The 27,778-nt window shown below is 38.2% G+C and overlaps 5 protein-coding genes across 7 annotated transcripts; all 5 read right to left on the bottom strand.

Annotated features, from left to right (window-relative positions):
• Positions 1-554: 554 nt before the first annotated feature.
• Positions 555-2,034, bottom strand: LOC118240057 (ferritin, middle subunit-like). The gene is made up of 4 exons (XM_035520033.1): positions 1,784-2,034; positions 1,407-1,553; positions 952-1,077; positions 555-795 (listed from the first exon to the last, which is right to left on the bottom strand). The coding sequence occupies exons 1-4, from the start codon at positions 1,880-1,882 to the stop codon at positions 640-642; spliced, it is 528 nt and encodes a 175-aa protein (XP_035375926.1). The 5' UTR covers positions 1,883-2,034; the 3' UTR covers positions 555-639.
• Positions 2,035-3,347: 1,313 nt separating this feature from the next.
• On the bottom strand, positions 3,348-25,824 carry LOC113580272 (ferritin, middle subunit-like). Of its 3 annotated transcripts, XM_035519752.1 has the most exons (5): positions 25,564-25,824; positions 25,235-25,381; positions 25,016-25,141; positions 24,796-24,834; positions 3,527-3,658 (listed from the first exon to the last, which is right to left on the bottom strand). In XM_035519752.1, exons 1-5 carry the CDS (start codon positions 25,666-25,668, stop codon positions 3,542-3,544), a joined length of 534 nt encoding a protein of 177 aa, XP_035375645.1. In that variant the 5' UTR covers positions 25,669-25,824; the 3' UTR covers positions 3,527-3,541. The 3 variants fall into 3 exon arrangements, with proteins under 3 accessions (XP_026870489.1, XP_035375645.1, XP_026870517.2); XM_027014688.2 differs by lacking the exons at positions 24,796-24,834; positions 25,016-25,141; positions 25,235-25,381; positions 25,564-25,824 and adding exons at positions 3,862-3,987; positions 4,073-4,219; positions 4,445-4,665 and having other exon boundaries at positions 3,348-3,697; XM_027014716.2 differs by lacking the exon at positions 3,527-3,658 and having other exon boundaries at positions 24,518-24,834; positions 25,564-25,823.
• On the bottom strand, positions 10,520-12,699 carry LOC113580255 (ferritin, middle subunit-like). The gene is made up of 4 exons (XM_027014687.2): positions 12,480-12,699; positions 11,509-11,655; positions 11,255-11,380; positions 10,520-11,009 (listed from the first exon to the last, which is right to left on the bottom strand). Exons 1-4 carry the CDS (start codon positions 12,579-12,581, stop codon positions 10,854-10,856), a joined length of 531 nt encoding a protein of 176 aa, XP_026870488.2. The 5' UTR covers positions 12,582-12,699; the 3' UTR covers positions 10,520-10,853.
• Positions 14,871-16,461, bottom strand: LOC113580251 (ferritin, middle subunit-like). Its single transcript, XM_027014682.2, has 4 exons — positions 16,342-16,461; positions 15,600-15,746; positions 15,368-15,493; positions 14,871-15,212 (listed from the first exon to the last, which is right to left on the bottom strand). Exons 1-4 carry the CDS (start codon positions 16,444-16,446, stop codon positions 15,057-15,059), a joined length of 534 nt encoding a protein of 177 aa, XP_026870483.1. The 5' UTR covers positions 16,447-16,461; the 3' UTR covers positions 14,871-15,056.
• Positions 14,871-21,484, bottom strand: LOC113580250 (ferritin, middle subunit-like). Its single transcript, XM_027014680.2, has 5 exons — positions 21,270-21,484; positions 20,686-20,832; positions 20,467-20,592; positions 20,111-20,247; positions 14,871-15,075 (listed from the first exon to the last, which is right to left on the bottom strand). The coding sequence occupies exons 1-5, from the start codon at positions 21,372-21,374 to the stop codon at positions 15,057-15,059; spliced, it is 534 nt and encodes a 177-aa protein (XP_026870481.2). The 5' UTR covers positions 21,375-21,484; the 3' UTR covers positions 14,871-15,056.
• Positions 25,825-27,778: the final 1,954 nt, after the last annotated feature.

The raw sequence follows: 27,778 nt of genomic DNA, 5'->3' as shown, positions 1-27,778 counted from the left end.
CACTGTTGGGCTCTTGAGCAAGGCCCTTAACCCTCTATTGCTCATTCAATCATAATTGTAATTCACTTTGGACAGAAATGTCAGTTAAAAGCTGTAAATGTAAAATCCATGTGATACATTAAGATTATGATTAATCACTTTGTCACATTCATTTCTTCACTATCCGTGCTCTTTCCAGCTTTCAACAACTTGATTTTGCACTAATTTTAGCTGTTCAGCTGCACTATCTAAGAATTTTTTTAAAGTGATGATTTCATTTATATTAATTTTAATATTATGTTTGTGTAGTTTCTTACATTTTTCTTGTCTGGTTTCTTAAGCTTAATCTTTACATATACTTGCACTAGGCTCATATTAGTGTTGAAAAAAAATGCAGTGACATGTACAGCTCAAAATGTTTATTCAGATTCAGCAGACATTCAAATTTAATGTTGTCAAACAGAAATCCTTCATTTTGAATTATTATTGTTACCAAGATAATGCAACCTCCATGTGTATCCACACATGATAATTTAATGATTTGTCACGCTTATATTTTTACATAAAGCCTTTAATTTATGTAGGAGTATTCCTATATCCATAACCAAAATCTGAACACACATGAGCTTCTGCGGGCCCTGGTTGAGCCTGGTGCTGGATTTAGCTCTTGCTCCCCAGGGTGTGCTTGTCAAACAGGTACTTGGCCATCCTGTTGTTGCCAGCGTCCATCTTGCTGAGGTTGGTGATGTGGTCACCCAGCTTCTTGATCATCTCCACCTGCTCATCCAGGTAGTGGGACTCCAAGAAGTCACACAGCTGGGGGAAAATATGATAAGACAATTTATCAGAAGAATCACCAGCCTCATAAGTTATCTGCTGTTCTGAGTCGACTGTTCCTATGGGCAATCTACTTAACGTTTGTTATCAGCTGAAACTCAAGTGCGTACACGGCTGAGCCTGATTGTAACTCACATGAGAGTCGCCGTTCTCAGTGGCGATCTTATGCACATCCAGCAGAGCCTGGTTCACATTCTTCTCCAGCTGCAGAGCACACTGCATAGCCTCCAGTCCAGTGCCCCACTCATCTCGCTCAGGTTTCTGATGGAGGAAACCACAATGGACCTTAGCCAATTACCCAAACTTCATAAGCAAGATACAATCTAACCTAGTTTTTTCACTAAGGTTCTTCATTATTGTCTATCTGCAAGTTGTTTGTATTGTAAAGAGCTTAAAATCAACTTTACCTTCAACATGTTGCAAACTTTACCTTCAACATGTTAAAGGTAAAGCTGATTTTAAGCTCTGCGACTGGATTCCATGTTGATAACCACAAACATGGAATATTAGAAATAATAATAAAGCAGATATCTGTTGCTGAAGTTTGAGGGAAATAATATACATAACTATATTTAATAATAACAAGGTACCTTGACATCCTGGAGGAAAATGCGACCACCCCTCTTGTTCTGGAAGGACATGAACTTCTCCGCGTGCTCACGTTCCTCGTGGCTGTTCTCCTTGAAGAAATGGGAGAAACCCTCGAGGGCGACGTCATCGCGAGAGAAGTAGAAGGCCTGTTTAAAATTACATGATAGGAAAGAAATTGTACAAATGAGTTATACATATTAAATGGACTCTTCTGTACAGAACATGAAATATGATATACATCTTTTTTATTTAAATGGAAGTTAAACTTCCAATTTTCAATATTGTTCATTTAAAAAGTTAACGCTGTATGTCATAGCTAAGATTTAGCTCACTATTTAGTAGATGACAGCCTAATAGCCATTTAAACATAACACACCATCGAAGAGTAGGTGTAGGAGGCATAAAGTTCCATGTTTATCATCCTGTTGATAGCGGCTTCAGAGTCGCGATGGTAGTTATGACGAATCTGAGACATTTTAACTAAACTTCTCCTTCTCGTACAAGTAGAAATGTACAGAAATAAAGTCTGGAATCGCACAAGACAAAGAAGTTCCGTTCAATCACTGTTGATGCAAGAACCTCTTGTGAGTCTTCTCAAGGTTGTGAGATGGATGCATCCAAGCTCAGTATTTATTATCACTACAGATGGTATCGCCAGCCAACCACATGGCATGTAGAAGAAGGAAGGAGGAGAAACTGTTTTAAATTCAAATTGCCATCACTATCAAGTCTATAGAAACACTATTAGAATATTTTAAAATGTATTTCAATGATAGCATTCAAATGCCAAAATGTTTAAACAGTATTTTAGACATTAATAGTAAATCCAAAATAGAATTCATTTTAAACAAACCTAATCAACAGCCTAAATAGGACTCAAAGATCCTAAAGAATAGGAAGATTCTTCATCATTCACAGTGACAAAGCTGTTTTGTTTTTTTTGTCTGAAACCTTGGGATATTTAAATATATACACTTTTTTATAAAGCAAATGTTTAAAAAAACATTTACTTTACAATTTCTTTACTATTCAAACCAAAACAAACTGACCTAATGATTTTTTGCAGTTAAAAGAAAAAATAAATGAACCATAAACAACTTTAATCACTTTTTCAATTTAAATTGTGTATATCATGTCTGAAACTAATTGGAGTAATTGTACAAATGGTAGGAAATCACATGTTCAAGTGAGGTATCAATCATGTGATGCCATCTGATAAAGTCAAAAAGGGTTTAGAGTTACTTTTGATCAGTTCTAGAACTTCGGCTCTGTTATATGAATACCAAATTAAAAATCAAATACATCAATCTCTAAAATGTACAAAACAGCTAATTATAAATCTATAAGTTGTGTATATGAAGTTGAAATTTAAACATATCCACTACACTAAATAACTCTACAATATGTCTCAAAGGTTTGCCTTTAGTCACCAGTCATATTTTTGTATAATAGACGCGTACATCACACTTTAACCTCACTGTCCTTCTGTAGGTCATTGACAAGTTCAATTCTTCTACTGGTTCAGAAGTCAATACTCTAAAGCATGCCAAACAGCTCATTGTACATTTATAAATGAAGCATTTACATCATGGACACAAAGATGCAAATTTGTGACTTGATAAATATAACAATATACTGACATAAGCTGAATCAGGTCAGGATTCAACGAGAGGGAAGGAGAGAGAGAGAGAGCGAGAGCGAGAGAAATAGGATCCTTCTGTAGACACTTTACGAGTTGCACCTCAATATTTTGAAGACACTTGGAAATGGTCATAAAATAGATTTATCCACAGACATGGCAGCTGCATGACTATTTCTAAGTAAATCATTACTTCAAGCATCATGCTTCGCTTAGTGCTCAGTTACAATATTGTACATATGCCCCAAGCTCAAGATTCCTTTAAAAAAAAAAAGGACGACAGACGTATCCAGCTCAAATGTTTATTCAGATTCAGTTGAGATGAAGTGCTCACATCCAGAAATCCCCATGATTAGGTTGGGAGATCCTATTGACCAGAGAGCAGCATGCACAAAATACAGAACCACTCAACTTGTTTGGACTTGATATAAATTAGGACATCCCTAACAAATCTGAACAAAAATCACAGGCCTTGGTTGAAGCCCACGGTCAGATTTAACTCTTGCTCCCCAGGGTGTGCTTGTCAAACAGGTACTCGGCCATCCTGTTGTTGCCAGCGTCCATCTTGCTGAGGTTGGTGATGTGGTCACCCAGCTTCTTGATCATCTCCACCTGCTCCTTCAAGCAGTGGGACTCTAGGTGATCACACAGCTGTGGAGATGCATGAGGCAGAGGTCAAAAGCAGCACTCCAATTCCACAAGTTCATGTCTACTGCTGTTATAAGAAAACACTTCATTTACTGACAGTTTGCAAAAAACATTTCCATGCCATAATGTTGTCCAGACCAGAGTGCACCAAACCCATTATGACTCACATGAGGGTCAGCCTTCTCAGTGGCAAGCTTGTGCAGGTCCAGCAAAGCCTCGTTCACCTTCTTCTCCAGCTGCAGAGCACACTGCATAGCCTCCAGTCCAGTACCCCATTCATCTCGCTCAGGTTTCTGATGGCAGGAAACAAGGATGCAACAAAGCAGAGTCTCTTAGTCAATATAAGCCATGATAAGTACTTCTGAATTTTGAGCCTACCTTGACATCCTGGAGGAAAATGCGGCCACCCCTCTTGTTCTGGAAGGACATAAACTTCTCTGCATGCTCACGTTCCTCATGGCTGTTCTCCTTGAAAAAATGGGCAAAGTTCTCCAGGGCAACATCATCCCTAGAGAAGTAGTAAGCCTGTTGAAAGTATAGCCAGCATGGAGTTACAACGATGCATTTTCAAACGCCCGCAACAATTATCATCAAGACATCTGGTTACAGCTTTCCACTAACTGAGGGGCTAATTTACAGCCTCGGTTTAATTTTGCTACGGTCCTACTCTTACTCAAACAGCGAACGCGGGATTTCGTAGCAACGATTTCGCTCACCATAGCCATAGACGATAACTGCAGTTCCACTCACCATCGAGCTGTAGGTGTAGGAGGCGTAAAGCTCCATGTTTATCATCCTGTTGATGGCCGCTTCGCAGTCGCGGTGGTAGTTCTGACGAATTTGAGAAGTCTCCATTTCAGCAACTTAGCTCCTTTTCTTACCGACACGAAAGTACAAAATATATTTTTGGACTGGACGGCACGAGACAGAGTTCCGTTCAAGCACTGCTAACGATAAACCCTCTTATGAGTTCCCAAAAGTGGTGGGGCTCAGTATTTATTATTGCACCGGGCAACTCTACGGTGGCATCTCCAGCCAACCACATGCAAAAGATAGTTAACGACGTGGGCGTGACATAGATGCGACCAATCAACCAAAACTCGTTAGTCCAAAAAATTCCATTAACTGTTTCACAGTCATGAACATGTACACAGTGCAAATATAAAGTGCAAAATGATCATTTTAAAGGTATCAATGCAACATGGGTAAAATTACACCACGGATGACACTAAATATCTAGAAAAGGAAGTTTGCATTGTTCATGCTGCCGAAAGTGTTTTTATTTAGAACTGAGGTTTTAAACGAGCAAATTCAAACTAATTCTTGTCATATTTTCGGCTACAACCTACAGTTAATCAGATTTATAAATCAAAAACCCCATTTTACATTTTGCAATACAGTACAATATCTGAAATATTTTTAAAGGTTTTTGTCGTATTTGATTATTTCAAAATGTGTAAATAATATGTACGAGGCTTCTAATATTTAAATTACTGAATCTGTATTTACTCATTTTTCTTACTCACTGTATAAACACAATGTATATTAGTAAAGAAGAATAAAATATGCAATTACTCTGTGAAGATGACAAATTAACATTAAGAATTAAACTTGTAGTAAAATAAAAATGTTATTTCAAATTATTCCACAGAACATACTAAGGAAGTCATAAAATATTTGTAAATCTGTTTATTAGACATGTCAAGGATATACGGGTATAGAATAATTAATGTTTTGGTATTTCAGATATCTCACAGCCTTACCATTACCAATGAGTTATGGTTAAACATTCATTAAGTAATAAATTTCCCTTTGAACTTGTGGGTGACAGGTATGATATCAAATTCACACATCGTACTACAACACCAGCCTCATCAACTACAGAAAAGATGTTTTCCCAGCTAAAATATTGTCATAATCTTTTAGTATTCCTCACAGGGTAATATTCACAGGGTAATATTCACTGGGTAACATTCACTGGGTAATGTTCGAGTGTGTAACATTCCACAGTAACATTCCCAATGTGTAACATTCCTCTCTGTGACTGTTTTGTATCTATTTCCATTTAAGTGTCATTGTTATTGCTTTGGTGAATTCCAAAAATAAAAAGTGTAATATATGCAAAGAAAGAATGAATTTTGACACTTCTAAAATGTTCATTTTTTAATCTTTGTCTGTGCCATGTATTATTTGCTGTTACTACAACATCTACATCTTCATTGCATGACTGAAGAAATACAAAGTCTCAAATAACAAGAATACTCTTCTGTAAAAAATATATTTTTAAAAAATACCCTGTAAAATCTATACATCATTTAGCTAATGCTTTTATCCAAAGCGACTTACAATTATGACTGAGTACAACTTGAGCACTTGTGGGTTTAGGGCCTTGCTCAGGGGCCCAAAAGTGGCAGAGCTTGAACCAGCAACCTTCTCAATTATAAGTCAAGTAGCTTAACCAATGAGCTACCATTACCCTAGCCTTCACACACAAACCCTTGACACTTGCTTTAAACTACTAACATATGTGATGAGTCTTAGTATTATGTTACTACATTAGCCTCAATGGCATGTATTGTTTATGTCTTTGCACTTCAACAGTATATGTTAACTGAAAGTTACATTGGGCAAAAAGAATATGTAACAATGTCAGAAAACTGTACATGACTCAGCTCATTGCTGATTCTCTTTAGCTGATGGACTTGAGATATTTGTCCCTTCTAAATAATTGATGAATAGTCATGTTACAAAGAGAAGATGTGCAAAGAGATTATGTGTTAATTTTCGGGACAGTAAGTTTACAGGCCACTACCTTGAAATGCAAATCAATGCTAATTACAATCTAGCTTCCAGCTACAATTCAAAATGAACTAAGTGTGACTGACTGAGCTGGATGCCTTCACTTTGAATGATGCTTGATTTGTGATGTCTTACTTCACATTCAACCATGTGACAGGAACATCTGGGACCAAAGGGCTCAGTTGTCATGAAAGGTACTTAGCAGAAACTCATGATGACATGGACATTTGCACTGTCACAGTGACTCACATCAACATCAGTGAGGAAATTAGACTGGAATTATATTAAAGATAATAAATTATACAATTGTTGTTAAAAATAATAATGCTGCCAAATTTAGTTGCAAATAACTTCCAGATTATTTAATTACAATGTAATGTCTTTATCCTCAAAATGGTAAATTGGTTACAGCACAATTTCTAAAGACAAATAAATATACAAATACACACACATACATATATAGGCTGCACAGATGATGAATGACCCTTAACATTTATATATAATAAATATTATACATTTTCTTAAAATTAAATTAAATTCTGGATAATAGGTTGTATTTGAAGTAACTGTCCAATAGGTGACACTGTATGTGCACTGTATCCTCATTCTAGGAAAGGCACCTTGGTTTCCTGGAAGTACATAAGCTCTCTGTTTATTTATCAAACACTTGCCCGTGCTCAGGTGTCAGTAACACTAATGAGGTCTCAGGGTACAATCCCCTTCTTCTCTTATTAATGATCTCTGTGTGCTGAAAAGAGATCCAATATATCTCCACTTACCTCACAAGAGACATATTTAGGTTTAAGTTGCATAGTTACAATGGGATATGAAAGCATGTTTTTTAAAGAAATTATTCCACTGAACCATGGCCTGAATTAGATTAATTCATTCCATTTTCATTTAGAAATTAACATTTAGATAAATTCTAATTGTGTAAACCAATCAGGTTTTTTAAATGGACCATTTTCAGTAGTTAATCCTTCTATGCCAGTGTTCAAAAAACACAACAACCACTATAGTGCTACAGCCACTAAATTATTTAGTCCACTTGTTCCTATAATTGTAATTGTGATATACCACATTGCCCAGCATAAAAAGCTATATTTACAAATTTTCTCTGCTTTTATATAAGCTACACTTTTTGGGGGCTGTGGTCCACAAACTGGAAGAATGGCTCAATTCCCCACTGCCCTTGTAACAGCTGTGGAAGAAATTCATATATAATGAGTCAAATATGTAGAGATTGATTTTAACATGTACTGTCGTAGTTTGTGAATTGTGTTTAAATGTGCCAGTAAGTAGAAACTTATTTTCAGAACTTGAAAATCACACCCTGAAGCTGTCTGCAGGTATTTGTCCTTGATATAGAACAAAAGTGTTACTGGTAGTGAAGCTACATGCCAGTAGATAAACCAGTAGATAAACCAGTTAGATCCAGGTTTTTCTACATCTTTTTAAGGTGCACCTCATTCACAGTGCAGAGTGCACTCTCATTGCTTTCCTGATGCTTTCACCTCTTCTCTTTTGTAAATCTTCTTTGAACACGTAAGGGTGACTCTGACTCTTTATTAGACTTTACCATGACTTTACCAGCCCGAGTGCTGCAGGACGCAGAGCACAATGCACAGACTCCCTTGACAGAGACAGATGTTTATTAGCATACAACGCAGACAATGGTGGCGCTCACACATAACATAAACGGTGAACAAGACTACACATATAACTAGCTTAAACAACGTGAACGTTAACAAAGGTTACATGAACCATGAACAACAATGATGCACACACCAACAGGGGTTTAAATATATACAAACACACAACACTAAACCATGTGCAGGTGTGTGCTATCAAGGAGGGTGTGGTTACAAATTAGACAATGTGAATCCCACTGCACATGGCAGGCCGTACCACGTGACCAGTGGCGGGGGGGGGGCGTTCCGTGACAGCCCTCCTCCAGGCAGTCTCTTTGCTTCAAGCTCGGCCCTGTAGAGTATCTTAGCAGTTCCCAGGACTGCACTCTCGTGGATGGATGTTCCTGGAATCTGCTGTAGCCATTCTCCTTGTTTGGGTGTCATAGCCCCCAAAAGGTACTCACTAAGCATTTCATCACTTGGGGCTATCACGCTGGTGTACTCCTGGATCTTGGTTGTTTCATCCTGGACAGTGGCTCTGATGCTTACTAGTCCTCAGCCCCCTTCCTTCTGCTTAGTGTACAGTCTCAGAGTGAACCCCCTCGGTTCACCCATCAGTGAAATCAACACCAAGAGTGGATATCAATACTGGCTAAAAAATGGAGCAATCATCAGCCACCTCCTCTACATGGATGACATCAAACTGTATGCCAGAAGTGAATGAGACATCACTAATCCGTCTCACCAGGATGTACAGCAATGACATTAGAATATCATTCATACTGAATAAGTGTGGTCGGATGGTTACAAGGAGAGGGAACGCTATAACTGAGGGAATTGTACTACCAGAACGCAACATAGCAGATATTGAGGGTGGCTACAAGTACCTTGGAATTCAACGGGTAAATGGGAATCATGAAGGAGCTACAAGGAAAGCAGCTACAGCCAAATATGTGCAAAGAGTGAAGCAAGTCCTTAGAAGTCTGAATGGGAAGAACAAGATCTGGGCTATCAACACCTATGCTCTACCAGTCATCAGATACCCCTTTGGCTTAATCAGCTGGCCAAAGGAGGAGATAGAAGTCACTGACATCAAGACAAGGAAACTCTTCACAGTGCATGGAAAGTTTCTTCCTAAATCCAGTACAAATCCCAAAGGTGGTTGAGAATGACCAAACTAAGGTCCTGTGGGACTTCCAGAGACTGACAAAATAGTAGTGATGGACAAATAGCAGAAGAGGACCGTGGTGATGGATGTAGTAATCCTAAGAGACAGCAACATCAAGAACAAGGAACACAAAAAGCTCAAGAAACACCAAGGGCTGAGAAAAGCGCTGTAAAAGTTGTGGAGGGTGAAGGCAACAGGGGTCCCTGTAGTAATCAGAGCACTAGGGCCTGTGACCCCCAAACTGGGAGAACGGCTCCACCAGATCTCAGAAACAACATCTAAGATCTCCATCCAGAAGAGTGCAGTCCTGGGAACAGCCAAGATTCTACACAGGACCCAAACTTGAAGGAAAAAGATCACCAGTAGGATGATGTACTCCCCACTCACCAAATATATATATACACACTATATATAACAAAAATCGAACATAAACAGAGTGACTCCACTTTTCAAATGAGCACACCCATACATGGATGACAGAATGGGTTTTAGCTACCCACTTTTTTTTATAATTCATAGATAAAATTCAGTTTATACAGAGGTAAGAATCATTATAGATGCATACAGAACATTCATTTCAATTTAAGCTGCATTGTGTTCATCATAAGCCTCTTGCAACAAACAGCAGAAGTGTGTTCTTGACTCAGTGGCATGTATTCGACTCAAGACCAAGTTTAGTTGGTCTTAAGTCCACAATTTGCATGACTAGGTCTTGGGCCTCATGACTCAAGGACTTGTCCCTCCACATGCCCAAAACAGAAGAAACTTTGTAAGCTTGTCTGGCTACAGTTTGGACTCTCTGCACAGTCAACTACATAGCTCCACCGGAACTGCATTGACTGTAGTTATAAAGACATACATATATATCGATAGTTAATTAACCGATTAACTTGAAAGTCACATCACAATCACAAGAAAACATAGGCAGTAATTTTGACAATGATTTATTTCTAAAAGGTCAAAATAACCGACTTGTATCACCTAACAATTAGTTCAGTTCTCCTGCCAGATAGTACTTTTTTTAGGGGGCCATCCATGATGGAGAGTTCTAGAAACGCTCCCAAAGATCAGCTTTAATTACAGCACTCAGATCAAAAAGAAGTAAACACATTTTCATTCAAAATCATTCATGATTGTTGCAGTATTTTTACTACCATTAACAATTCACACTTGTCTTGACTAGGGACTCGATCTGAACTTGTTACTTGCAAAACAATGAGATGTAAGAGCATGAAGTTTTGGAATTGCTGCAGTGAGTACAAAAAAAAAAAAAATCTGAATCAGATATCCATCCACCACAAAAGGTTTATTAATCAGATTGATCTTAATCAGATTAATTTGTCTTAATTCTAGTGTTCACATTCAGAAAACAGCTGTCTGCACAAAGTGATAAATGACTGAAGAGAAAAAGCAAGGCTAATGGTCACAAAATATGTGGGGTCTTGTTTCTACTGTCCAACTTCTAATTCAAAACTAAAAGTATGAGAGGTATATTTAATTTAGATATAGAATTTGTAAACATGTTTGATATACATGTCATGAAACAAGTAATGCAATGGATTTAGCTCTTGCTGCCCAGGGTGTGCTTGTCAAACAGGTACTCGGCCATCCTGTTGTTGCCAGCGTCCATCTTGCTGAGGTTGGTGATGTGGTCACCCAACTTCTTGATCATCTCCACCTGCTCATTCAGGTACTCGGACTCCAGGAAGTCACACAGCTGTTGGACAAATTGACAAAACAGTTGACCATCAGCAACACAAATTCACCAGATCCCTATTCACTAAATTCTTAAATATTAGAGTTGTTTAGAGACTTATGATCTTAGATGGATGTGAATGTACTGAAACAAGGCCGGCACCATAACCAAAATGGCCAAATCAACACAGAAAACAGTGTGTACACCAGTTGAGCAATCGGCACATTACTAGGGTGTCTCAGCACATCAAGCCCATAAAGACTCACATGAGGGTCAGCCTTCTCGGTGGTGATCTTGTGCAGGTCCAGCAGGGCCTGGTTCACCTTCTTCTCCAGCTGCAGAGCACACTGCATAGCCTCCAGGCCAGTGCCCCACTCATTACGTTCAGGTTTCTGATGGAAACTTTTTTTGAGTAATTCAGTTCCAGTAGTGTATAAATATCCAGTTTTTACATCCAACCAAATGTGTGATTACACAGACAAAAGGATAAGTAACTATTCTAAGTTGGTTCATGACGTACCTTGACGTCCTGAAGGGAAATTTGGCCGCCCCTCTTGTTCTGGAAGGACATCAACTTCTCCGCGTGCTCACGTTCCTCGTGGCGCTTCTCCTTGAAGAAATGGGAGAAACCCTCGAGGGCGATGTCATCGCGAGAGAAGTAGAAGGCCTGTGCGCAACAGAAGCATAGAGATGAATGGCATTGGTTAAGCATTTAAGACACATTCTGTGCAAGATCTCAGTTATATTTATAATTACAATTTAACATCACATATACCTTATTGCCTGGTCAGGTGAGTTTTGACCAGGGCTTTAACCTCTCTTGTTTGTAGTCTGTAAAGTTCAAATAAAATTGTTGCCAAATTCATATGGAAGAATGTTGCATTCATTTATTAATTTTAAATTATCCTCAATTATTTATCCATAATTGCTAACAGGCAGAGCATAGTCTCCTGTATATTGTGGATTTTGTGAGCAGAATAGCGTTCTGGTGTCATTTGGTATTGCTAAAATAAACAAACAAAGTATGCAGGTCATTTGGGAAGAGAAAGTAAACTACAAAAGGTCTGCTGCTATGCTAACAGAATGGCTCAACAGGCTTGCCATCCAACCTTCTAGGTACTACGTTATGCATGAGACTTTTAGTTACTGCCAGAGGTTTACAGGGTGCTATTTTTTCTGGTAAAGTTTTATTTAACTGCAATTAACCTCAAGCCACCAGAGAATTTAGCAGGTATGTTGAACACACACTCAAAGCATTGTAACCAGCTCTTATAAAGTCTGTTATTCTTATAGATGGAATATAATTTGGATATAACATGACACCTAAGTAGGACTAGTTTGTGGGTTACACCAGTAATAAAAAATATATGCATTTTAACTGGAAAACACAGTAGCTTCGATGCAACTAACAGCTTTCCTCAGCAAAGAATGTATATTTTTATGAGTTACTAATAATTCAATAGTAGTAATTCAGTTTTATGAATTACTCACCATCGAAGTGTATGTGTAGGACGCATAAAGTTTCATGTTAATCGTCCTGTTAATAGCGTCCTCGCAGTCGCGGTGATAGTTCTGACGAATTTGAGAATTCATTTTGGCGATTTTTAAAAATATATATATATTACGCAACTAATACACAGTGCACACCTAAGATGAAAATGACGAAGTGCGACTATAACAAATCTAAAAGACTTCGTTCAATCACTGTAGAAGCAAGAATCCTTCCCACGATATGAGATATGCGCGCTTGGCTTCGGTATTTATGAGCGCTAACACAGAACGACGCGATGACAAACAGCCAATTAGATTGAAGAATGTTGGTCCACATGAGAGGATACCCTATAGTATTAAAATACTGAAGCCAGAACGAGGTGTGACTGGACTTATTAAAGATTCGTTTTATTTATTTATTTATTTATTTGATGTGAAACTTCAATATCAAATCATAATGACTGAACCTATACAAGCTCTAACGACAGCGTTAATTTTTGTATCTAAAATAAATAAACAACATTATTTTTGTATCATTTTAATGATTTAACATGTCTTCATGGAGGGATTTCTTATAGGATAAGTATCCTAACACGTCAGCAGGTGTAACTCATTTGAGTCAGGTGTAAAAGTAAAAATAATAATACATACGTGAGGAGTTTTCTTGTGGTGCATTATGTGCTATCACCATAAACACAGGTATGGGGGGTGGGGGGTGTTTGTTTGTTGTTTGTTGTTGCTAATTGTCTTCAAAGGCTTTTTTCTTGCTAAAACAGATGGACTCCTATAAATAGTTACTACATAGTCATGTTACAAAGGGCTGTAGCATGTAAGGGACATGATTTTGTTTGGGACTGTCAGATGTACCCAGTGGAAACTCTCATGTTCAGAGATGTACTGAGGCACTCTGAGTCAGCGTTTACTCAGACCACTAAGACTGTCCATACTTGTTTACTGGGAGAATAGCACGTACTCGTGTGTCCAAAAATATGAATGTATTTTTTAAACATATCTTATTAGAAATGGCAAATCCTCCCTCAACATATGTAGCTAAATCAAAATTGCTGCTTATTTGTATTTTGAATTTTCAAAAACACTATTGTTCCTTCAATCACTTCTTCTGACTTTTCATTTTAATGTTTTTTCTGAGAGACCACTTAGTCAGCGATTTCTGCCCTGAGAGTGAATTTGAAATTAACTGTTTTTAAAAATAGTTCAGGTTTTGTATTAAAGCATTTCAGGCAGGGGTGAAGTTGTTATGAAGACTGACCTTGCTTATTAGCAAGTACTTGATATGAATATATCGTTAGATTGATGTGAATATATTTGGTGTTTTGTACATGTGCATATAGAGAATATTTAGCTAACACCAGCTCCTGTTGTCAGAAACAGTTACTGAAGTTAACAGCTGGTAGTTATATTGAAGTCTATCTTTAAATATAACTGGCAAGTATGATATATACCTCATCAATACTCTTCACAAAATTAAGAAGGAAAAAGCATTTAAACAGGAAGACAAACATTTTCTCTTTTTGTGCCACTTAGATCTACAAGAGAACCTGATCAAATTTAGTTAGATGCTCTTCTCTTCCATATATATATTCTCTATTGGATAGTTCTTTGTCAAATCATGATTGGAATTAAAACAATATTCTTATCCAAGATTCTGCAAATTTCTATTGCTAGAAACTAGATCCTTCCTTTTGACATTTAGTTTTGTAACTGATTAGGGACCCCTTTGTGACCCACTGTCTGTTTTCAACAGACATTGGGGAATAAGACCAAAGTATTTTGTGCAGAATTAAACTTTTGCTGCAACATCCCTCATGAAAAGTTCTTAAAAGACATACTCTTTGCAGAGAGCCAATTGTGACAAGGGCTCATTTCCTTGTTTTAAACACTGTTCAGTTCCCCAATACCAGTCAATCCCACTGACTGGACTATAGATTGACTTGTATTGTGTAGTAAAATCTAAAGTCCAAATGGTTCATTTATGCACAATGTGCTGAGAATTGTGTACTCCGATAATTAAACCTCTGCATGTACCATCAAACTACATTATTGTGCAAGTCTTAAGCCACCATTAGATTTGTTGGTTTAATGACTACACACACCAATTTAGTTTTTGAAACCATTGTGTTCCATCTCAACTTCTTTTGGGGAGACTGTCCTGAAAATCTTCTGGTATTATGCTAGGTTTCTTTAAGCACTTGCTAGAGTTCTTTTAGATTTAGTCCTCATGCTGTTGCTCAAGTGTAAGTAGGTCACAATACTTGCATCTAGCTTATTGAAGCTAGAGATTTATTAAGTTCAAGGGGCAGCACACACCTCAGCTGCCACAGATCTTTTGCACCATTAAACTGCAATTTTCAGTTTACAAGATGAGCCATATGCTGAAGAAAACATTTATTTTCAAGATTAACATCATGGTCACAATCAAGTTGTACACATTTAGAGAAGCTGGTCTTGGCTAGAAAGTGAGAATGGGACCATTTCACACTATAATTTTGCATGAACACCACAGTTCATTTCCAAGTAGAGTCTGAACACACTCTGGGTCAAAGCCTGGTGCTGGATTTAGCTCTTGCTGCCCAGGGTGTGCTTGTCAAACAGGTACTCGGCCATTCTGTTGTTGCCAGCATCCATCTTGCTGAGGTTGGTGATGTGGTCACCCAGCTTCTTGATCATCTCCACCTGCTCATTCAGGTACTCGGACTCCAGGAAGTCATACAGCTGTAGAGAACACCACAAGTAAACTGCAAATGCCTAGTGCCTCAAAGCAGTGAATGAGAACCAAACCACAGCAAAAGTCAGACTTTTAAAAACAGGCTTTCAGCAATGTGTCTGGTACATGGAACAATATAAACTCTGGGAGTATGTGGACTCACATGAGGGTCAGCCTTCTCAGTGGCGAGCTTGTGCAGGTCCAGCAGAGCCTGGTTCACGTTCTTCTCCAGCTGCAGAGCACACTGCATAGCCTCCAGTCCGGTGCCCCACTCATCTCGCTCAGGTTTCTGATGGGGCAACCACAAACATGGAATACTAGAAATAATAAAGCAGATATCTGTTGCTGAAGACTGAGGGAAATATACACAACTATATTTAATAATGACAAGGTACCTTGACATCCTGGAGGAAAATGCGGCCGCCCCTCTTGTTCTGGAAGGACATGAACTTCTCCGCGTGCTCACGTTCCTCGTGGCTGTTCTCCTTGAAGAAATGCGCAAAACCCTCGAGGGCAACATCATCGCGAGAGAAGTAGAAGGCCTGTTGGCCACAATAAGTGTCAATTTATTGCCCAATCAGGTTTGATTCTAATCAAAACTCACCAAAGTGTTTACATTCTCCAGGTTGCTGGTCCAGTTTAGATGACGATGCCAATATGAAGTTTAAAAAAATAAATAAAAAAAGCCACCACACACCAGCTCCAGAGCTTCTGGAGGTGCCTGGTAGACTAAGGTACTTTAATTACACGTTGTTAGTGTTCTGAATATCAGCAGCAGGAGATGGCTGATTTTTCCCAGCAGCTTGCCTAAATATTAATTTAAATTGAATTACCACTCCTCAGCTGAGCTTAAGCCAAATGATTACCTTCAAAAGTATTTCATGCTCTGGATGTGATGCCGATATGTACTGACAACAACCAAATGATTACCAATTAATGACGAACCATTTTTAACCAACTATGTTACGGTCATAGACTCAAATAGTAAATAAGATGTAGTTGGTAAACTATTATGTAGGACCCATTCCCCTTTTTACGAAGATGTAATCCGTACTTTAAATTAGTTAATTGGACAGACAGTGCTTTCTTAACAATAGTTATATTCTAGCAAAGCGACCGTTTACATCTCATACGCACCATCGAGCTGTAGGTGTAGGAGGCGTAAAGCTCCATGTTTATCATCTTGTTGATGGCCGCTTCGCAGTCGCGGTGGTAGTTCTGACGAATCTGGGAAGTCTCCATTTCAGCAGATGTTCGTTGTTTTTCTTATCAAAAAACAAACACTAAATTCAAAAATAGCAAATCACAGGACAAAGACGTAGCTCCGTTCAATCGCTGTTGAAGCAAAAGCTTCTTGTGCGTTTTCCCAAGACTGTGCAACAGGTGGCTTCAGTCTTAGTATTTATTGTCTGTACCGCAAGATGACGCGGCTGTTTGCAGCCAATCAGATGCCAGAATTTAATGAAAAATTAAGGCGACCGGAGAAAGTGCCCTGTCATGATAAAAGAGGATTCTTAAAATTTTTATTGTATTTTTTAAATTTCATTTAAAATGTCAAATATCAAACAGTAATGACTGATTCAACTCCGTGTAAACGAACATCATATCTAGTTTAAAAAATGGATCATCTCTTAAATATGTAAGCCTATATGTCTTGCAAAACTACTCTTTTGGAATAGTGCACATTGAAATGCAAATATCCTTTGAAAGACATTTTTATTCAGTGACACTTAAACAGTTTATTTATAAGTTGATGGTCAAAATGTGAACATGATTCACAGATCAACAAAGGCTTGTAGGTGCAAATATTTTCAGCATGCACTGTGACTCAGCTGTTTTTATAAGTCCAGGTAACCTATTGTCCAGCTGATGTTCATGATCTTCCTTACATGGAGAAGAACCATTAAGCAGTTTGTTCTGTTGGGGAAACCAAAGACAGTCAAAATAACTGCTCAGTCTGCATTTATTATGACAGAATGAGAGAGGATCTATTTCAGTGTCTTCAAAACCCACAGAACTGTGCAAATGTGGCTACCGATACAAATTATGTTTAAAGTAATTTATCAGAGCAGTAAGTGTATGTGACCCCCCCCCCCCCCCCCCCCCCCCCCCCCCCCCCCCCCCGAAAAAAAAAAAAAAAAAGTTTAATGCTTCTTTTTATTATTTCCTGTTTGTTTCTGATCTCCCATGGCATCGCTTATGTCGATGGTGGGTCTCTGTTCCGTTGATTTGTGATTGTTTTCTCAGTAGGTGTTTAATGGGTTTCAATGTGTTTGAGTTTATCATGATGAAAGACAGGTATTTGGAACTTTATAATGGGATGTACTATTACATAAGATATATGATAGACTACATAATATAAGGCAGTTTTATGCTGTACATTATTCTTTATATCAATAGCCTATGAAAAATCACAGAAAGGCCTTGTTACTTTTCATTAAATTAATGCTTATCTTTAGAATTTTTAATGTATTAGCATTCATGTTTGTGTAATATCATATTGTCAACAAAGGCTTGTAGGGGCAGTTTTCAGCATGCACTGTGACTCAGCTGTTTTAATAAGTCCAGGCAACCTATTGTCTATCTGATGGTCATGATTTTCCTTACATGGAAAAGCAACATTAAGCAGTTTTGTTCTGTTGGGGAAGCCAAACACATAACTGCTCAGTCTGCATTTATTATGACCTATTATGAATGTATTAGCATTTGTGTATGTGTAATATATTTACATGCCAATAAACAATTATTCGCTAGACAAAATAGTGCAGCAGGTGTCATTTCTTAGACGGCAGACCTTGAAACCTGTACTAAACATGCATATATATCGCACAGACTTTATAATAGCTGTGTCATGAAGGAAACTTGATCAGGTGTGCTCTACAGCCTTGTAAAAGTAGTCATGACCAAGCATCGAAGCAAGGGGTCAGCACCTGTAAGACAAACTGTGCCGTGGAAACTTTAGTGGGCAAATGACAAGAAAAAAGTAAGCGAAGGTAAACAACTTTGACTGCTTAAATCTGTAAGTAGAGCTTTCATGTGCACAAACCAAATAAGCTTGAATGAGGCCACCATTAATGACTCACAATGTTGTTGAACAATTGTTCTGCAAAGCTGGATATAGCAAAACACTCATTTAGTTAATGTAAAAAAACAATGTCCTCAAATATCCAATCATTTTTGAAATATATCATTTAGTCAGTATTTATGTATTTAAGATGCCTACATAAGTTTAACTCTTACATGACCTCTTCCCACTTAAAATACTGAATAACTGTTACAAAGAGTTGTGTATACTGTGCAAGGGACATGATGATGTTGGAGAGTGTCAGATGTACCCTCATGGTCAGAGATGTGCTGAGACATTCTGTCAGCGTTCACTCAGACCACTAAGACTGGCCATGCTTGTTTACTGGGTTTGCACACACACATTCAAAAATGTATGTATTTTTAATAGACCTTATTAGATACATTTAGTCCATCAATAAATATAGTCAAATCAAATTTGCAGCTTCTTTGTGTTTTTGTCAGGTCTGTCCTTACCCAACCACTTAGTTGTAGTATCAGTCCTCACCGCCAGGGGTCGCCCTCACCTGAATAATGATCAGTCGCCATAACAATTCCCCATGCTCACCTATGGACTGTTGGACTCAATATATGGTGTCCATTTAACCCAGCGTTGGTCTGCTTGTAGTGGCAAAGTCTTGCCATTTCCACAGTAAGCATTTCTGAGACATTCTTGTCTGTATTGCTGTTTCTGTTACTGGCTTCCGTGGATATATAGACTTTTCTCTGCTTATATGAACACTTAGTCAGCAATAACAGCTCAGAAAATGCTTCACACCACTCAGGACTCATATGACAGCGTTCCAGGCAGGGGTGAAGCTGTTTTGTGTCACGTCTGCTAGTGTTTTGTAAGTTGTTGTCTGTTCGATGTTGTCAAGATACCATTCCATTCCAGCCACCAGGTATTCTGGTTCATTGTTTCCCTTGTCTGAGTGTGGGCTTGTTTCTGACGTAAATTAGGGAGTAAAGGTAGCGCTGTGATTTTGTTTGTGTGGCACAATATTACAGGCAGTTCTAGTTCTGCTTTGGCCAGGGTTCTACATGAAGTTGAAACCCATATGTGAACATCATAAATATCACCATTTCTGGCAGTGTGTGTATATATTTCATCCTTTTCCCTTCCATTTCTCCCACACCCCCATTCAGTTACAGACTGAGCCTAGACTGGGTCATCACAAGGGCAAATGCTACATTGTCAGAAATGGACTGTAGTAAGGATGAATAGTAAAAGAACATCTGAAGAAAATGGCATCAAAAAATGAGAATTAAGGGCTCATGCTTTCATGCTCTGGTTTTGAAAGGTATATTTTTAAGCTTTGTGTAGAGTTAATCAGGCCCGTTTTACAATATTCAATCTCAAATAGCCTCCCTGTGGCCTGGTTGGTTTAGTAAAGTTCAGGAATATGAAAAGGTTGGTTTGTGTAAAAAAAAAAAACCCACACACAACCACACACCTAACCTCCTGTCAGAAGAGCCTTTACATGAATATCCTGAAAGATCCTGTGAGAACCTTATGGATTTAAAGTCACCTTAAAAAGGCACACAACCCTGTCTCTATACATGAAAACATACCAGCCCTCCCAAACCTTTTTGTAAAGAAACAAGACAAGCAACATGTCCAGCTCAAAATGTTTATTCTTCACCAGACTCAGTTAAAATTCATTAGTGCACATGTTTAGAAAAAGTAGTCTTAGCCAGATATTCAGTGTGATCCTCTGCAAGATTTCCATTCGACAGTTTTACACTCAGTTTTGCATGAACTACATAGCAAGAGCTGATTTCTTAGTAGAGTTTGAACACTGTAGACCCTGTTCAAAGCTGGATTTAGCTCTTGCTGCCCAGGGTGTGCTTGTCAAACAGGTACTCGGCCATCCTGTTGTTGCCAGCGTCCATCTTGCTGAGGTTGGTGATGTGGTCACCCAGCTTCTTGATCATCTCCACCTGCTCATTCAGGTACTCGGACTCCAGGAAGTCACACAGCTGTGGAAGTCAAACCGAGCAAGAAGGAATAAATAAATAAATAAATAAATAAATAAATAAATAAATAAAAACTGAACACTGACCAGTGCCTAATGCCTCAAAGCCACCAGTGTGAAAACCAAACTACAGCTAAATTAAAAGCTTATTGTATGCAGGCCCTCAATGTGTTTTCTATATGGAGCGATAAAAACAGGAAGTGCTGTAGGGACGTGGACTCACATGAGGGTCAGCCTTCTCAGAGCCGAGCTTGTGCAGGTCCAGCAGAGCCTGGTTCACCTTCTTCTCCAGCTGCAGAGCACACTGCATAGCCTCCAGTCCGGTGCCCCACTCATCTCGCTCAGGTTTCTGATGGGGCAGACAAACAATGGCGCTAATCATATCAACGAGCTGTCAAACTGTGTGTCACCATTACGGGGTTAAAACTCATTACAACGGTACCTTGACATCCTGGAGGAAAATGCGGCCGCCCCTCTTGTTCTGGAAGGACATGAACTTCTCCGCGTGCTCACGTTCCTCGTGGCTGTTCTCCTTGAAGAAATGGGCGAAACCCTCGAGGGCGACGTCATCGCGAGAGAAGTAGAAACCCTGTTGGCCAAGATGTCAATTATGTTAAACATTTTAGGTGTATTCTGTTCAGAACTTGATTGGAGTCGCATAGGCATATTATATATAATTTATTTATATTTATTTTTTTTAATTCCTTGGGCTTGTAATTTTTCCAGAGCTTAAAACAATATTTTACAGTTACAGTTCATTCTAAAATGTGACAGCTGACTAACATGCGAGATAAAATCCGATTTAACCAGTTCTGGGGGATAAAGCAGGCTACAGCGCTAACAAATGTAAGTAGTTAAGGTGTAGTTAGTGAATGAACATACACGACCTAATTTCCTTGTGTTTTAGGTAGGTGAACCTGTATTTCAAAGTATTCAGTTTATAGGCTAAATGGAAGGAACACACTTCTTCGCAATATCAGTTATACATTTTAGCAAACCAACCACTTGCATTTCTTAATTATTCACCATCGAGCTGTAGGTGTAGGAGGCGTAAAGCTCCATGTTTATCATCTTGTTGATGGCCGCCTCGCAGTCGCGGTGGTAGTTCTGACGAATCTGAGAAGTCTCCATTTCAGCTGATTTTTATTTGTTTCTTATTAAAATACAAAAATGAAAATCGAAGATAATAGAGCGAGACGAAGAAGAAGCTCCGTTCAATCACTGTTGAAGCAAGAACTTCCCAAGTCTTCCCAAGGATGTGAGATGGATGTGTTCGGTCTCAGTATTTATTGTCTCTACGGAAAGGTGCGGTGGCTGTAAACTGCCAATCAGGCACAAGAATTTAATGACGCGCTAAGGCGACAAGAGAAGTTGCCTTGTCATGGTAAAAGTGATCTCATCAGCATGACACATTAATTAATAAAAAAAATAATTGTATTTGATCGAACACTTTAATTTGTAATGACTGATCAAAAATCGAACAAAATGTTGGTTCCAAAGTTTCTCAAATAATCTTTATAAAAACTGAGACCCACATGTCTTCGTGGACCAGTTTTAAAGTTGTCATTGCCAAAATCGGTTTTTAAGAAGCATTTCGTGGACGTTGGAATGCAAATATGAAATAGTTTGATTACATGGAATTATGATTTAAATATGCATCATTAGTGCATAGTCAAAAACTAAACATAATTATATTAGCACGACATGTATTCAGTATGTACGTGACCTGGGCTGTTTTACAAGCAGAGGTAACCTGTTGGTCAGAGAGATAAGAGTTAACATTTTATTGGTCCTGGAGGACATTACAGATTTTCTTAGATGGAAAAACACCATTCATCAGGTTTGTTGCGTCAGGGAATCCAAAGGCAGTCAACATGACCTCTCAGACTGTATTTAGTATGACAGAATAAAAGATGATCTAAAATGTCCAAGGCCACCAATATAAATTATGTTTAAAGCCATTTATCAGTGCAGTAAGTGTTTATTGATCAAAAAAGCTGTCCCAGTGTAATTTTACTGCTTTTTCTTATTTTGATTGATTGAATTGACAAGATAAAAAAGGATCATCTTCAATACCCTCAAAACCTAAACAGATTAAACATGCATATATGGGAAAAGAGCCAAAATAGACTAAAACTTTATAACCAAGAATAACCTTATCAGTAATAATAAACTGCTGAGTGTGAGTGTTCATGGACCCTGAAACAAGGGGTCAACATTAATGAAACAACTTTGTATTACAAACATTTTTGGGCAAATAGCAAAAGTGTATTCTTTGCTGCACATTAATTTGCCAGGATCAAGTAGTCAGTGTAGTCTCAAGGTGCTGGCTTTTATTTTATGTGTTATGTGTGGTTCTGCCTGTCCTCACAACTGTCTTTGTACTATGCAGATCTATATCTATGCAAAATATGCAAAATCAAGTTCTGTATGTATGGAAAGTATGCAAAATCAGGTTAACTTGTGAATAACTATTTATTTGTGAATATTTATTTTATCATTTGCTTATGCAGACCCTATATATTACCAGATTATCCAGTAAGAGTGCCGCATATGTGTACAACATAGCTATTTTAAATTCTGTGTACCACTTTGTATTTGATGAGCTCTGACTCATGAACTACTCAATAATAAATAAATAGTCACATTACACAGAGTTGTGAGTATCTTGGGGACAACGAATGACATCCAAAACCCTTGGCCTAGCAGACTTACACAGTGTAGAACCCCCGCATTCATGTGCTGAGCTGGATTTGATGAGGTATTCTGAATCAGCATTGTCTATTCATAGGAGAATGGCTTTCCCAAAACAATTTCAATTATTACTACTATAACAAATGCACATATTATTTTATATTTATTATATATTTACATTTCTACTTTATCCTATGAATTTTGTCCTGTCCATTTTCATGGATTTGTAATATAACCTATTTCTATTGGATAAAATAGGCTTTTAAAAAGATGTTAGCTTAGTTTTTTAAGGATTGCTCTTTTGACCTGAATGGTATTATGCCAGACAGAAACTCAATTAATGTAGTCTGTCTCTGCAGCACAGTCAGGTGTTTAACAAACCACTGAAGCGTTATATGATCTGTGAGTCACCAAGCTGGATTTTTTGTTAGGAAATTATCATGACTTGCCCAATCGCTGCTACACATAGCAAGCAAGGCATTTTTTTTTCACTCATGTAAGGGCCAGACCACGTGTGCTGGCTGCAAAGAGGTTGGGTGAAGTGGCAGATGTTGTGAGGAGGTGTGGTGCTTAGTATGCTATCTGCCAAACAGTATTTATCTCAGACCTACTGAACAGAGTCAATAAGCAGAATGACACATCATGAAAATCTTTGCCTTATAGTTTCTTGCAGCAACGAAAATGATATACTGAGTTATAACTAGGTTTACACTCTGTTGTTTCCTTCTTATACAATGTTTAAGGGTTGAGCTAGCTAAGACTCTGTCGTTGCAATTAAATAGATTTGCAGAATATCTAAAGGCTTCCTTTTCTGTTCTGTAACTGTCAGTAATCATATCATCCACTGACAGTAACATAACTATGATTCTCTAGGACTATCATCTGGCGCTAACAAATTTACATTAAATTCTTTTGTTGCACCAAATGTGCAGATCCAAAATCACCAAAATACATGATCCAAGCTCAAGAAGGTACATAATGTTGCAGCATTACACACCCAGTGGGACAAGCCCCATAGTGTTAACACACAAATGTCTTTAACCTACATTATGGCTTACTCAAGAACTTGCTGACAAAATATTGAAAAATACATTTTGAACAGTTTATGTTTAATGGTACTCAGAGCTAAGGTAAAACCATTCCACTCCATTTATAAATATAACAGATCAAAAATAATGGCTGCTTTATAGAGTCTGCCTACATGGCTAAACCTCAGCCTAACCTCCTGACACTACCACCAGGAATGGTTATATGTTTCATTTCAGGAACTTGTGAAGTGGATTTCCCCCAGTTCCCCTTTTACACTGTGCTGCTAAGTCACATTACCAGACCTCTGGCAGCCACATGATCCATCATGAGATAAGAGAAGGAGCCTATTTCCATTACAGAAACAGCATCCCTGCCCAAGGACACCATAGGTTTCTAGTACCCAACTTGTGTTTGGTTTATGTACTATATAAACTACTTTGAAGAGCCCATTTGACAAGCTTCAGATGGAATATTTGTCTTTTTTTTGTCCAATTCCAGTGCCACACAGAGTACCACATACACAGGGTTGAGGCAGGAATAAGAGACAGAAGTCACATGTCCAGCACAAATGTTTATTCAACAGATTCAGGCACAATTTATATCAAGTTGTGCAGAGTTTTAGTGAAGCTATTTAGCCATGACCGCAAGTTCAATTTTGCACTACACAGTAAAAGCTGATGGAGTTTGAGGCCCTCAAAGCCTGGTGCTGGATTTAGCTCTTGCTGCCCAGGGTGTGCTTGTCAAACAGGTACTCGGCCATCCTGTTGTTGCCAGCGTCCATCTTGCTGAGGTTGGTGATGTGGTCACCCAGCTTCTTGATCATCTCCACCTGCTCATTCAGGTACTCAGACTCCAGGAAGTCACACAGCTTAAAGAAAAAAAAAAATCCATAAAACAAATACCCCATTCTATACAAGCCAACACACCAAAATACTGACATTTAATATTAATGTGAAGGAGGGTTCTCTTGTTGCATAACCAGCATGACTTGTATATCTGAGTCAACACAGACATGGGTGTGGGCATATGCTTAAGCATAAACAACTCACATGAGGGTCAGCCTTCTCAGTGGCAATCTTGTGCAGGTCCAGCAGAGCCTGGTTCACGTTCTTCTCCAGCTGCAGAGCACACTGCATAGCCTCCAGTCCGGTGCCCCACTCATCTCGCTCAGGTTTCTGATGGGGCAGACAAACAATGGCGCTAATCATATCAACGAGCTGTCAAACTGTGTGTCACCATTACGGGGTTAAAACTCATTACAACGGTACCTTGACATCCTGGAGGAAAATGCGGCCGCCCCTCTTGTTCTGGAAGGACATGAACTTCTCCGCGTGCTCACGTTCCTCGTGACTGTTCTCCTTGAAGAAATGGGAGAAACCCTCGAGGGCGACGTCATCGCGAGAGAAGTAGAAACCCTGTTTAATGTGGAAAACAAAGTAAGGCAGTAGTAAAAAATGAATCATAGTTAAATGCCCCCTAGCAAGTTTAAATGTTGCCTACGTCTACGTATTAGCTACGTAATGTAGCTAATAGTAAGTAACGTGTTACTTAGACGTTACCCAATTGCGTGAAATTAAGATTTTTTTTTAACACTCACCATCGAGCTGTAGGTGTAGGAGGCGTAAAGCTCCATGTTTATCATCTTGTTGATGGCCGCCTCGCAGTCGCGGTGGTAGTTCTGACGAATCTGAGAAGTCTCCATTTCGGCGGATTTTCTTTTTTTTTATTATCAAAACGTACAAAAATAGAATCTAGATTAACTTCGTAGACAATCTGGAACGAGACAATGCTGAATAAAGAAGCTCCGTTCAAGCACTGTTGAAGCAAGAACTCCTCTGAATCTTCTGAAATGGTGGCGTTTGTTCTCAGTATTTATAATCAAAATGCAAAACGACAGCTCTGAGAACAGCCAATCGCATTTAGGAATGAAGAAGAAGAGGCGGGCACAAACTGAAGTGGCCAGTCATGAACGTGGCACGTTTACCGATAACACGAAGTAAAAGGTATTCCAAAACAACGTGTTTTCGATTACAAATGGCAAGAAAATGAAAATATAAAAAATGTCATATATTGAAATTTAATTAACCTTCACCAGATGAGTGTGGTAAATTGTAATTTTAATAGATCTAAATTCAAACCTGGGATAATTTGGAAATCCACATAACTGTCCAAGCGGAATGGATGGGACGGTGACGGAGCTTTTGTTAGGTTTGAAACGTGATCTCTTTCAGGTCGATGCAAACGTTATAATTCAGATCATTTTAAACAGATTTCAGTTACTGGTAAATTAATATCACGTGCACTACAGGGTAACAGTGTAACTGTATAAATGGTGGAGCGGAAAACAGACACATAAAACATTAACCTACTGCCAGGCATCCATAAACTCATTCTCGTTCCAAGTCTCACATTACCCTTCACATACCTAGTCTAATATATCAGACTTTGGACTTTGTTCTTAAGCCACCTCAATAAAAACAACGGGACACATTGAACCACTCTGAATCATAAACTTTCGCTGGAGCTGATCTTTGGTCCATGTCGTCTGCCAATATATCCACAGAAAAAGATCACTTGCTTAGTTTGTAGAGGGGAAACAGTATTGTATGTCTAGGTAAACTTCACATTATGTTTTCCCACATGAAAAACGATATATGTGAGCGAATTTACAATTCATGATTCATATGCTTTTATATTAAAGGGGGGGGGGGGGTTTACAACCGCATCATTAGTCAACAAAATCCATAAAGAACTGTCACATGTCTGCTGTTAAGAATATCTAATAATGTTAAAACGTACCGGAAACAGCTGACAATTCTACACAAAAAGCTAACAATTCTATACAAAAACGTATGATATTGGCAAATCTGCAAAGTTCTGAGTACTTTTAATCAAATGTAATTCTAAATCCAGTCTGATAGAGGCAGCAGAGTAAATATTGCATTGGTATTTCATAAGACAGGTCTGTTTACATGTTAACTTCTTTAATTCTGAGCCTAGATTTTGTTCTTTAATAGTGATCAGTTGGTATGTCTTTTCTGAGGTGATAACTTTGAATAGTTATGTATGAAAGGTTCTAATCTCTTAAGAATACTTGTATGAATGCTTTAGTTACACACTGGAAACACTGTCTTCACATTGTGCTTTGTCACTATGACTCAGCAGTTACTGTTTTCCGCCGGCCTGTGTCACGGGGTTTGTAACTATGATAACATGCCTACATGGTTTTTGGATGATAGCTTGAGACTGGTTTTACTGTAACAGAAGAGATGAGATGAAACTATGCACAAGTCTTATAAATCAAGAAAATAATGTCAGGAGAAATTGTTTTTGAATAAGTTCATACAACTGAATTTCTATTGTTCACTGATAGCACCATCATTTCACACTCCCTCATCTTTGCACAATCACAGTGAAGATTAATCACTTTTTAAATATGCTCAAAAATATAAAACCATTTTTTAAACACAAATTAAATTTACGCCTAGAATAAACCCCAAGTCCATTCTTAAATTATTGAATATACTTGGCTGCATCAGAATGAATGTTCATATCTATAATGTATTTTGTGTATACAATGTTTTATTTTCTGGTGCAGTTTATGTTTTGCAATAAGCAAAATCTGTTTTTGATTTCCATAAAATGTCAGTTTATTAATCAACTGACAATTGCAATGTTAATATGTATATTACCTGTGTCTTGGTTTAAACTAATTTCCTTTCTATATAAGGAATAGTCACATGACAAAGAAAGTTGATCTGCTAAATGTCATAAATGTAAATTTTGACAAGTTTTGCAGCAGCAGGTAGCTT

The sequence above is a fragment of the Electrophorus electricus genome, chromosome 1, assembly GCF_013358815.1.
Source record: "Electrophorus electricus isolate fEleEle1 chromosome 1, fEleEle1.pri, whole genome shotgun sequence".
NCBI classification, from domain to species: domain Eukaryota; kingdom Metazoa; phylum Chordata; class Actinopteri; order Gymnotiformes; family Gymnotidae; genus Electrophorus; species Electrophorus electricus.
This window is presented reverse-complemented; position numbering and strand designations above follow the sequence as displayed.